This window comes from Macaca fascicularis, chromosome 16, assembly GCF_037993035.2.
Source record: "Macaca fascicularis isolate 582-1 chromosome 16, T2T-MFA8v1.1".
In the NCBI taxonomy this organism is placed as follows: Eukaryota; Metazoa; Chordata; class Mammalia; order Primates; family Cercopithecidae; genus Macaca; species Macaca fascicularis.
The window spans coordinates 64,060,385-64,072,500 of NC_088390.1; the positions used below are offsets into that span (position 1 = coordinate 64,060,385).

The 12,116-nt window shown below is 50.2% G+C and overlaps 2 protein-coding genes and 1 long non-coding RNA gene across 5 annotated transcripts in view; all 3 read left to right on the forward strand.

The window, feature by feature from the left end:
* Window positions 1-2,902: 2,902 nt before the first annotated feature.
* On the forward strand, window positions 2,903-7,991 carry RPL27 (ribosomal protein L27). Its single transcript, XM_045375939.1, has 5 exons — window positions 2,903-2,935; window positions 3,213-3,295; window positions 4,704-4,873; window positions 7,704-7,814; window positions 7,903-7,991. Exons 2-5 carry the CDS (start codon window positions 3,215-3,217, stop codon window positions 7,949-7,951), a joined length of 411 nt encoding a protein of 136 aa, XP_045231874.1. The 5' UTR covers window positions 2,903-2,935; window positions 3,213-3,214; the 3' UTR covers window positions 7,952-7,991.
* On the forward strand, window positions 6,038-7,123 carry LOC141408825 (uncharacterized). Its single transcript, XR_012425900.1, has 2 exons — window positions 6,038-6,299; window positions 6,593-7,123. It is a non-coding gene; the product is annotated as an uncharacterized lncRNA (long non-coding RNA).
* Window positions 7,992-11,348: 3,357 nt separating the features above from the next.
* The window catches only part of IFI35 (interferon induced protein 35), a 10,365-nt gene continuing 9,597 nt past the window's right edge, over window positions 11,349-12,116 (forward strand). For all 3 annotated transcript variants that reach the window (XM_005584326.4, XM_074019745.1, XM_074019744.1), the window contains exon 1: window positions 11,349-11,554. In XM_005584326.4, the coding sequence (XP_005584383.2) occupies window positions 11,534-11,554 (21 nt within the window). In that variant the 5' untranslated portion in view covers window positions 11,349-11,533. The remainder of the gene's footprint in view (window positions 11,555-12,116) is intronic.

A 12,116-nucleotide genomic window follows, 5' to 3' on the forward strand; every position in this document is an offset into this window, starting at 1 on the left:
TGCACTCCAGCCTGGACCACAAAGCGAGACTCCGTCTCAAAAAAAAAAAAAAAAAAAGATCTATAGATCATATGGCTCCACTCCAGACCAGAATTACCATCTCTAAGGTTGGAGACACTTAATAAGCATCCTGGGGGCCGGGCACGGTGGCTTACGCCTGTAATCCCAACACTTTGGGAGGTCGAGGTGGGCGGATCATGAGGTCAGCAGATGGAGACCATCCTGGCTAACACCATGAAACCCTGTCTCTACTAAAAAATACAAAAAATTACTCGGGCGTGGTGGCAGGCGCCTATAGTCCCAGCTACTTGGGAAGCTGAGGCAGGAGAATGGTGTGAACCTGGGAGGCGAAGTTGCAGTGAGCCGAGATCGCGCCACTGCACTCCAGCCTGGGAACAAGCGGGAGACTCTGTCTCAAAAATAATAATAATAGTAATATAATAATAAGCATCCTGACTGGGCACGGTGGCTCACACCTGTAATCCCAGCACTTTGGGAGGCCAAGGTGGGTAGTCAGGAGTTCGAGACCAGCCTGGCCAACATGGTGAAACCCCATCTCTACTAAAGATGCAAAATTAGCCGATACAAAATTGCTGGGCATGGTGGCATGTGCCCTGTAGTCCCAGTTACTTGGGAGGTTGAGGCAGGAGAATTGCTGGAGCTCAGGAGGCTGATGTTGCAGTGAGCCAAGATCATGCCACTGCACTCCAGCCTGGGCGACAAAGTGAGACTCCATCTCAAAAATAAAAGACAAGACAAAATTCAGAGGATTTAGTTACTAATTTGATTTGGAGGGTAAGGTGGCTTAGTCCCAGCTACTTGGCAAGCTGAAATGGGAGGATCGCTTGAGGCTAGGAGTTTGAAGCTACATCACACCTGTCAATAGCCACTGCATTCAAGCCCGGCAACATAGCAAGACCTCATCTCTTTAAAAAATGAAATATATAAGAAAAAGACATTTTAAAAACTACTGGAGGCCAGGCGTGGTGGTTCATGCCTGTAATCCCAGCACTTTGGGAGTTTGACGCAAGCGGATCACTTGAGGCCAGGAGTTCAAGACCAGCCTGGCCAACATGGTGAAACCCCATCTCTACAAAAAATATAAAAATTAGCTGGGTGTGGTGGTGGGAGCCTATAGTTCCAGCTACTTAGGAGGCTGAGGCAGGAGAATCGCTTGAACCTGGGAGGTGGAGGTTGCAGTGAGCTGAGATCGTGCCACTGCACTCCAGCCTGGGTGACAAAGTGAGACTCCGTCTGAAAAAAAAAAAAAAATTGGAATGGGGCCGGGCACAGTGCCTTTGCCTGTGATCCCAACACTTTGGGAGGCTCAGGTAGGAGGATCACTTGATCCCACAAGTTTTTGAGACCAGCCTGGGCAATATAGTGAGTCCCCATCTCTACCAAAACAAGAAAAAGTTCTTTGTTATTGGTTTTTTAAATTACATGGTCATGGTGGCCCACACCTGAAGTCCTAGCTACTCAGGAGGCTGAGGTGGGAGGATCATGAGCCCAGGAGTTGAGGCTGCAGTGAGCCATGATTGTGCTACACACTTCAGCCTGGAGGACAGAGCGAGACCCAGTCTCTCAAAAAATCAAAACAAAACAAAAGCCATTGCAATGGGATCCTGAGGGATACAGGGAAAATTGTATCACTGGAGAGCTTCAGAAGAGAACTGATGAAATCCTGATTGTTCCCACGTCTTGCCCAAGACAAATCCTATAGGTTCAGATAAGCAAAAACTGTGAGATAGTTTCTCTTTCCCTTTCCCTTAAACTCGGAAAGCACATAAGGTACCATCTGAAAACACTCTTCTGGTGAGTGATGGGAAGTATAATTCAGTTTGAGAGCCAACTAGACCTAGATTCAGACCTAGATTTGAATCCTGTCTATGCCACTGAATAGGATTAACCTCAGACAGGCAATTTATCCTCTCTGAATTGCAATTTCCTCATGTCTAAATGGGAGGAGAATGCCTAAGATGCAGAGTTGTGCAGATTAAACAGGCTGCTGGCTTATATAAAGTGCTCACATCTTGCCTGAGAGAGAATCGGTGCTCAGGGGTGACATGGTAAACAGTATGGGCTCAGGAGTTGAATTGCTTGAGGCTGAGCCCCAGCTCCACTGCTTACCCACTATAGACTGGGCAAATCTCTCTAAGCCAGTTTCCTCGACTCTAGAATGGAGATAATAATAGTACCTATCTCTTAGTGTTATGATGACCCAATCGGATGATGTGCATAAATAGATTAACCTGGCCTGGCACAGGGTAAGCAGCTGCCATCCTCCTCCTCTACCTCCCTCATGCTTATTCTAGTTGGTAATGTCAGTGACACCACTAGACTGTAACTGTTGGGGGTTTATATCCTTCTTGTTTTTTTTTAAACCAAATTTAGCAGTGGAGGGTTGTATACCAACTTTAGTGACCCTAACGTTGATAAGTTCTGATAACACACTACCATCGGACCAGCCACCCTTGTCTGATATTTGTCCCTCCCTCTTTAGCTAACCGTGCCCCCGACAGGCACCAATAAATGCCCTATTTTTTTCCCTGTGTCTCCCAAGAGAAAAAGTAAATTTCAGATTGTGTCCCCCTCCTAGTGCCAGAGAAAGGAACTACAACAAAGCCTAGCTGCTGAGTCCAGAGAACGCAAAGCGCACACGCTCTCCCAGCTCTTCAGTCCGCCTGGACGACTCTCCTTTGTTCTTGTCTACTGCTGGAGCTGCTAATAAAGCTTGATTCAAATACATGAGCTGCCGGGCCCTGCGTTCCCCTTATGAGCTTCTTCCGCCCGCAACTCGAGACTCAGCACCACACAAGTAGCGTGTCAAAGCCTGAAGCGAGGGACAGGAAGTGAGGTCATTCCTCCCCGGGGTGAAAGGTTAGCGGAAGTGTTCTTCTTTCCTTTTTGCTGTAGGCCTGAGTGGTTGCTGCCGGTGAGTGGAAGGTTGGGTTGACTCTTTCAATCCGCCGCCATCCGCGGCTTGGGGGTCGAGGGTCCGGGGGCCGCCGGGTGCGTTCCTTCCTTAGGTCTCTGGCGGCTACGTATCCGATCCTGTCCTGCGAGCAGGGCCCGCGGGCGGCCTGGACCAAGGCGACAGTGAACACAGTCTGAAGTTCCGGCCCAAGACCTGGGCTTGCTGGCAGGAGTCGGCTCTGGGCGTCTTTGGCTTTATGGATTTTTAAGTGGCCCTTTCTCCTTGCTTTCTGCAGAAATGGGCAAGTTCATGAAACCTGGGAAGGTGGTGCTTGTCCTGGCTGGACGCTACTCTGGACGCAAAGCCGTCATCGTGAAGGTATCAGCCTCGCGGGACTCTGCGTCCTTGCATCCCGGGACCAGGCTGGCTCCGGTGGAGCAGGCAGGCTTGGAATTCAAGGCCCGCTTCTCGGGCAGTAGCCAGTGAGCACGGTCGGGGTGAATGTGGGAAAGCTTTTGAGAGAGGAAGAGGCACAGTAGAAGCAAATGTGAGCTGAATTGGGCTCCTAACGCATAATGCCTTCTCCACCAGAGGCTTTAAATATATAGCAATAATGGCTGACATTTATTGCACACTTGCTATGCGCTCCCACTGCCTTTCAGGTATTGTCATGTGCAGTCCTTGAAGTAATCATAGGGGATTCCTTTTCTTTTTTTTTGAGACGGGATCTCTGTCCAGGTTGGAGTGCAGTGGCGCGATCACTGCAGCCTCGACTTCCTGGGCTCAAGCGATTCTCCCATCTCAGCCTTCCAAATAGCTGGGATTACAGGTGCGCGCCATCATCCCCAGCTATAGGGGGTTCCCTCCTGTTGCTAAGGTTTAGAGGTGTTCTGTTATTTACCTGAAGTGCTGCAGCAGGGAATCTGTAAGTAGAGGAGGAAATCGCTTTTAGAAAGGTCACGTAGGCCGGGCGCGGTGGCTCAAGCCTGTAATCCCAGCACTTTGGGAGGCCGAGACGGGCGGATCACGAGGTCAGGAGATCGAGACCATCCTGGCTAACACGGTGAAACCCCGTCTCTACTAAAAAATACAAAAAACTAGCCGGGCGAGGTGGCGGGCGCCTGTAGTCCCAGCTACTCGGGAGGCTGAGGCAGGAGAATGGCGTGAACCCGGGAGGTGGAGCTTGTAGTGAGCTGAGATCTGGCCACTGCACTCCAGCCTGGGCGACAGAGCGAGACTCCGTCTCAGAAAAAAAAAAAAAAAAAAAAAAAAAAAGGTCACGTAGCCCCTCACTGTTTTCCTCCTACCCATGTTTTTGTAGCTTCTTGAGAAATTTCCCTAGGCTCTGGCCACATACGCCACTGCGTTTTGCTGTTGTGGGGACACTGGAGTACCCCTGGATTCCCCTCTCCCATCTCCTGAGACTGGGCTCTGGAATGAGGCTCTGGTGTCTTAGCCTTGGCTGTACGCTTTACTAGCAGTGGAGCAAGTGAATAGTTACCAAGTCTTGTGAGCAGTGCTTGGCATATAGCAAGTACTTAAATGTTAACTATTGCTACTTTTAAATCTCTTACCTCTAATAAGCCGTTCCAGATGCTTCCTAGTGGAAATAAACACTGTTCTGTTTCTCTTTGGTCATTTCGCGTAACTTTCTGTGATTTTTCTCTTTATAATGGTGGGTCTTGGAGACCTGAGGGAGGAAATATTTTTTTGACACTGCCCTACCTCTAACACAGGGCCTAAATAGGCCCTCAGTGAATAACAAATGTAATTCTTATTCATTTAGAACATTGATGATGGCACCTCAGATCGCCCCTACAGCCATGCTCTGGTGGCTGGAATTGACCGCTACCCCCGCAAAGTGACAGCTGCCATGGGCAAGAAGAAGATCGCCAAGAGGTCAAAGATCAAGTCTTTTGTGAAAGTTTATAACTACAATCACCTAATGCCCACAAGGTGAGCATTTCAAGAACTAGAATTTTAAAATTTCTTCTCCCCGCTCTGTTGAATAAGGAGACAAACCTTGCAGCCGTTCCAGCACCAGCAAGGAGTATCGTTTCCAAATTGTTCTTCAACTCATAAAGTGGGCATGGTTTCCAGTTTTACCTTTGATCCATCTTTTAAGTGTTAGGTAAAGATTGTTTTCCATCCACAGTAAACACAGCCATGAGGTCTGATCTGCCGTCTTCCACTGTTCCACCCTCAAGGATAAATACTATAGGTTTCAAAAAGTCTGTGAATGTGCGAAAGCAAGCCTCCCTCAGTTAATTTTATTTACCTGTTGGGCCCTTTAGTCTGGGGACATACACTATCTTAGTGCAAGTGTTTTTTTGAGAGGGAGTCTCGCTCTGTCGCCCAGGCTGGAGTACAATGGTGCGATCTTGGCTGACTGCAAGCTCCGCCTCCGAGGTTCACACCATTCTCCTGCCTCAGCCTCCCGAGTAGCTGGGACTACAGGCGCCCACCACCACGCCCGGCTAATTTTTTGTATTTTTAGTAGAGACGGGGTTTCACTGTGTTAGCCAGGATGATCCCGATCTGACCTCATGATCCGCTCGCCTCGGCCTCCCAAAGTGCTGGGATTACAGGCGTGAGCCACCGCGCCTGGCCTAGTACAAGTGTTTTTTAAGAAGTACGATGGCTGGGCGCAGTGGCTCCAGCCTGTAATCCCAGCACTTCAGGAGGCCGAGACGGGCAGACCACGAGGTCGGGAGATCAAGACCATACTGGCTAACATGATGAAACCCTGTCTGTACTAAAAAATACAAAAAACTAGCCAGGCGAGGTGGCGGGCGCCTGTAGTCCCAGCTACTTGGGAGGCGGAGTCAGGAGAATGGCGTAAACCTGGGAGGCGGAGCTTGCAGTGAGCTGAGATCCGGCCACTGCACTCCAGCCTGGGCGACTCAGCAAGACTCCGTCTCAAAAAAAAAGAAGTATGAGAGGCCGGGCACAATGGCTGACAGCTATAATCCCACCACTTTGGGAGACCGGGGCAGATGGATCATCTGAGATCAGGAGTTTGAGACCAGCCTGAACAACATGGTGAAACCCCGTCTCTACTAAAAATACAAAATTAGCCGGCCGTGGTGGCACATACCTGTAATCCCAGCTACTGGGGAGGCTGAGGCTAGAGAATCGCTTGAACCCGGGAGGCGGAGGTTGCAGTAAGCGAAGATCACACCATTGCACTCCAGCCTGGGCAATGAGAGCGAAGCTCCCTCTCAAAAAGAGGTGTGAGGCCGAGGCGAGTGGATCACAAGGTCAGGAGATAGAGACTGTGCTGGCTAACACGTGAACCCAGGAGGTGGAGCTTGCAGTGAGCCGAGATCATGCCACTGCACTCCAACCTGGGTGACAGAGCAAAAGTCCGTTTCAAAAAGAGGTGCAAGGCCGGGCGCGGTGGCTCACGCCTGTAATCCCAGCACTTTGGGAGGCCGAGGCGGGCGGATCACAAGGTCAGGAGATCGAGACCACGGTGAAACCCCGTCTCTACTAAAAATACAAAAAATTAGCCAGGCGCGGTTGTGGGCGCCTGTAGTCCCAGCTACTCGGGAGGCTGAGGCAGGAGAATGGCGTGAACCCGGGAGGCGGAGCTTGCAGTGAGCCGAGATCGCGCCACTGCACTCCAGCCTGGGCGACAGAGCGAGACTCCGTCTCAAAAAAAAAAAAAAAAAGGTGCAAGAATTGAGAAAGTCCCGAACAGTAATTGCCAGAACCTAGCAGCATGCACCTTAAAGTTTGCTGCTGGTACTGCACATTTACTCTTGGTTGGCACCGTGGCTCATGCCTGTAGTCCCAGCACTTTCGGAGGCCGAGGCAGGTGGATCACTTGAGGTCAGGAGTTCGAGACCAGCCTGGCCAACATGACGAAATCTCGTCTCTACTAAAAAACACAACAATTAGCTGGGCATGCTGGCTGGCATCTGGAATCCCAGCTATTCCGGAGGCTGAGGTGGGAGAATCACTCGAGCTTGGGAGGTGGAGGCTACAATGAGCCAAGATTGCACCACTGCACTCCAGCCTGGGTGACAGAGCTCGCTCCATCTCAAAAAAATAAAAGGGCAGAGAGAGCTGTTTCTCGGGTTCTGGGATGTGGTGGGGTTGAGGCAGCTAGTTTTTGTGCTGTCATGAGAGTGACTGCATTGGCAGAACTTGAACGATAAGGAATGGTTTCAAATAGAAAGTCAGCCGACTGTCATGATGAAAGTCAAGAAGGCCTAATTTGGCCGGGCGCGGTGGCTCACGCCTGTAATCCCAGCACTTTGGGAGGCCGAGGCGGGCGGATCACGAGGTAGGAGATCAAGACTGTCCTGGCTAACACAGTGACACCCTCGTCTCTACTAAAAATAAAAAAATTAGCCGGGCGTGGTGTCGTGCGCCTGTAGTCCCAGCTACTTGGGAGGCTGAGGCAGGAGAATGGCGTGAACCCGGGAGGTGGAGCTTGCAGTGAGCTGAGATTGCACCACTGCACTCCAGCCTGGGCAACAGTGAGACTCCGTCTCAAAAAAAAAAATAAAACAATAAGGCCTAATTTGATGATTCTTAGCTATAAAAGTAAAGTAGTAGTGGGAAATTGAGAATGAAACGTTACATTTTACATTTTATTGGCTTGAATCCAATAAATGTTAAAAGTGTGGATTTCCAGGTAATGCCATCAGGATATGACTTTTGATGGTTGCTTCTAAGGAGTCAGACCCTGATTCCCTAGTGTCCCACAAAGATTTGGGCTGTGTGGGGGCTTCTGGCAGTATGTGGGCTAATCTTGCCTCTCCACCTTTGTCCCCAGGTACTCTGTGGATATCCCCTTGGACAAAACTGTTGTCAATAAAGATGTCTTCAGAGATCCTGCTCTTAAACGCAAGGCCCGACGAGAGGCCAAGGTCAAGTTTGAAGAGAGGTAAGTAGGCTTTGGTAGTGAATGGTGGAGTATGGTTTCACTATTTCCATTCCTCTCCTCATTGATGTTCTCTTTTTTTCCCTTCTAGATACAAGACAGGCAAGAACAAGTGGTTCTTCCAGAAGCTGCGGTTTTAGATGCTTTGTTTTGGTCATTAAAAATTAAAAAGGAAAGAAAGCCTGTGTCTGCATGTTGTTTGTATTACCAGACTGAAAAGGAGAACATTATTGAATAGGAAACACTGGATGGGCTGGGCACGGTGGCTCACACCTGTAATCCCAGTGTGAGGCCGAGGCAGGCGGATCAGGAGGTCAAGAGATTTGAGACCATCCTGGCCAACATGGTGAAACCCCATCCCTACTAAAAATACAAGAATCAGCTGGGTGTGGTGGTGCAGGTCTGTAGTCCCAGCTACTTGGGAGGCTGAGGCAGGAGAATCACTTGAACCTGGGAGGCGGAGGTTGCCGTGAGCCAAGATAGCACCACTACACTCCAGTCTGGCGACATCGAGACTCCATCTCAAAAAAAGACACTGGGTGATGGATGAGGGGCTGGGAAAATGTTAAATCTGCCTTAGTGAGGTTTACACTGCCTCTGTCCTTAGCTTGATAATCCCTGTGAAGAATTGTGTAGCCTCCCTGGCTTCTACCCATTACGTGCCAGGAGAACCTCTGCTACACTCTGCCCCTCCTTGTGACAACCAAAAGCCCCTGAGTGGTGGGGATCACATATTTTTGATTGAGAACTGCTAACCTGAAATTCTCAAACCTTAGCACAGATAGAGATCACCTGGATGGTTTGTTAAGCCACAGATTGCTGAAATCCTGCCCTCAGACCCATCCAGGAGGTCTGAGTTTTAGGAAGTTTTCAGATGACGCTGGTACTGGTGCAGATGAGGTGGGGACCGCTCCTGGTGGTAACGATGGATGCCAGTGGTGAAACCCTAAGCCTAGAGCTGCTGTTTAATAGGACGAGGGAGCGCTCCTCAAATGGCCTGGCTGGCGGAGACTTGAAGAAAGTGACGGAAGGGGCTTGGGCGTTGGGCTGTGCCGCTACTGTGCACTACTGTGTGTGTGCAGGAGACCTGTGGCTCTTAGGATCTGGCATTTTACCTCACAATGGACTGCAGCTAGCCATGTTGCATGGATGAAATAGGTGTTCCATCTGAACTGGTTCTGTCACTAGAGGGAACCAAGATTCAAACAGGCCAGTTTGCCAAGTCTGCTAGGTACCACACTTGCACTTGGGAACCGGAGGGGGCGGGGGGGCGGGAAGGGGCTCAAAGTAGGATTGGTGAGTAACTGGAATAAACCTTGGGCTAGGTTATTAGGAAACTTTTTTGAGAGGGAGTTTTGCTCTTTGACCCACCCAGTCTGGGGTGAGGTGGTCACCATCTTGGCTTACTGCAACCTCTGCCCACCCTGGGTTCAAGCAATTCTCCTGCCTCAGCCTCCCAAGTAACTGGGACTACAGGAGTGTGCCACCACACCCAGCTAATTTTTGAATTTTTAGAAGAGACAGGGTTTCACTATGTTGGCCAGAATGATATTGAACTCCCTGATCTCATGATCTGCCCGCCTCAGCCTCCCAAAGTGCTGGGATTACAGGTGTGAGCCACCACATCCAGCCAGGAAGCTTTTTAACTTGAATCTTCTCACACTTAAGTATTAAGGCATCTCTGTTGAGACAGACTCCTATTAAGTAGCTTGCCTACTCAGGGTCAAACCCAAAGTTTAAATACTGTTCCTACCAGGTTTGGATCCATGCTTCTCCGATTCCTAGCCCTGTGACTTTGGGCATGTTTCTAATGCTCTGTGCCTCAATTTTCTCAATCTGTAAAGTCAAGAAAATAGAACCAACTTCATGGCATTGATTTGAAGAGTTAATTCACGTAGAGCACAAGGGTGTTGGCCACATAATAGCTCTCGGTGCTGGGCAGTCTTTTTTTTTTTTTTTGAGACGGAGTCTGGCTCTGCGGCCTAGGCTGGAGTTTAGTGGCGCGATCTCAGCTCACTGCAAGCTCCGCCTCCCGGGTTCGCGCCATTCTCCTGCCTCAGCCTCCCGAGTAGCTGGGACTACAGGCACCTGCGACTGTGCCCGGCTAATTTTTTTTATTTTTTATTTATTTTTATTTTTTAGTAGAGACGTTTCACCGTGTTAGCCAGGATGGTCTTGATCTCCTGACCTCGTGATCCGCCCACCTCGGCCTTCCAAAGTGCTGGAATTACAGGAGTAAGCCACTGCGCCCGGCGGTGCTGGGCACTCTTAACAGTTTTCTGAATTTTTTTTTTTTTTTTTTTTTTTTTTGAGACAAGAGTCTTGCCCTGTCACCAAGCTGGAGTACAGTGGCACAATCTCAGCTCACTGCAACCTCCACCTCCCAGGTTCAAGCGATTCCCCCATTTCAGCCTCCCGAGTAGCTGGGATTACAGGTCTGTGCCACCATGCCCAGCTAATTTTTGTATTTTTAGTAGAGACAGCGTTTCACCGTGTTGGTCAGGCTGGTCTCCAACTCCTGACCTCAAGTGATCCGCCCGCCTCAGCTTCCCAAAGTGCTGGGATTACAGGCATGAGCCACCGCACCCAGGCTTCTTTTTTTTTAAGAGACAAGGTTCACTGGGTTGCCCAGGCTGGCCTCGAACTCCCGGGCTCAAGCCTTGAACTCCTGCCTCAACCTGCTAGAACTATAGGCACGTGTGGGCCCAGCTGCTGGGATTGGCACTTTTTTTTTTTAGTCGGAATCTCGCTCTGTTGCCCAGGCTGGAGTGCAATGGCGTGATCTGGACTGGCTAATTTTTTGTATTTTAGTAGAGACGGGGTTTCACCATGGTGGCCAGGGTGGTCTCATGATCCACCCGCCTCGACCTCCCAAAGTGCTGGGATTACAAGCGTGAGCCACTGCACCTGGCAGTTTTGTGAACTTGAACTATGGGCTTTATCTGTCCTGATTGTGTTTCTCGTTCATTCAGCAATTATTACTTTATTTTTTGAGGTGGAGTTTCACTCTTGTCACCCAGGTTGGAGTGCAACAGCACTATCTCGGCTCAATGCAACCTCTGCCTCCCGGGTTCCAGCTATTCTGCCTCGGCCTCACAAGTAGCTGGGATTATAGGACTGCACCACCATGCCCGGCTAATTTTTGTATTTTTTTAGTAAAGATGGGGTTTCACCATGTTGGCCAGGCTGGTCTCCTGACCTCAGGTGATCTGCCTGCCTGAGCCTCCCAGAGTGCTGGGATTACAGGTGTAAGCCACCGCGCCCAGCTCATTCAACAATTATTTTATCAATGTTGATGTGCCCAGCATTATTCTAGGCTCTAGGGAAATAATCCATTGACAAAGCAGGGTGTACCAATGCGCTTGTCCGAGATTGCTGGGAATGGTTGACTGGGGCCAGTTTGCAGTTGCTGTGAGGTGGCTTTCCTTGAGGCACCATGGCTGAGTGAAGTCGACTTTGATGATCAAGAAGGCTCCTCCCAGGGATGGGGAGGCCTCGGCAGGGGGCAGCATGTGAGCGCCAGAGGGCAGGGATTTCACGGAAATGAAAGTGGAAGCAAACAGCCTGCGAGCAGAACCTCCTGAGGTGTTCGGGTCCTGCTGGGGCTGCGAGAGACCAAAGCCCTTGGAGGGGACGGGTACAAACAAGAGTTCAGTTGTGGTGGATTCTGCCAGTGTGCCCAGCTCTGAGGCCTCAGCTCTTGCCAAACAGACCCGAGACCCATGTCAGCCCCGCTGAATGCCGTAAGTGAGGAGGAGGGAGTTGGGAATTGGGGAAACAGGAACAATCCTTTGTCTAGGAACCCACAGATATCGGCCTGGCAGCCAAGCCTCTCCCTGCCCATCTCAGGCCTGCTGAAGGGCTGGGGAGAAACACAGGGCTGGGATTGCCTCTGCCTTGTGGAGTCGGTTCCCTAACCTATTGCCTCAGACAGGAGGAGCTCATTAAATCCTGTGTGTGTGCACTTCTCTGGAGAGAGAATCCGTAGTTTCCATCAGATACTCAAAGGGTTCTGTGACCCAAATAACAATTGTTCTAGGCCAGGAGTGGTGTCTCATGCCTGTCATCCTAGCCCTTTGGGAGGCCTGGGCAATACAGTGAAACTCCGTCTCTACTAAAATACAAAAAATTGGCCGGGCGCGGTGGCTCAAGCCTGTAATCCCAGCACTTTGGGAGGCCGAGACGGGCGGATCACGAGGTCAGGAGATCGAGACCATCCTGGCTAACACGGTGAAACCCCGTCTCTACTAAAAAATACAAAAAACTAGCCGGGCGCGGTGGCGGGCGCCTGTAGTCCCAGCTACT

What these genes read in the sequence shown, in the direction of transcription:
- RPL27 (XM_045375939.1), top strand. Translation starts at nt 3,215, where the DNA reads ATGGGCAAGTTCATGAAACCTGGGAAGGTGGTGCTTGTCCTGGCTGGA. An exon ending in GCAAAGCCGTCATCGTGAAG is followed by an intron (nt 3,296 to 4,703) that starts GTATCAGCCTCG and finishes TTATTCATTTAG; the next exon opens with AACATTGATGATGGCACCTC. An exon ending in AATCACCTAATGCCCACAAG is followed by an intron (nt 4,874 to 7,703) that starts GTGAGCATTTCA and finishes CTTTGTCCCCAG; the next exon opens with GTACTCTGTGGATATCCCCT.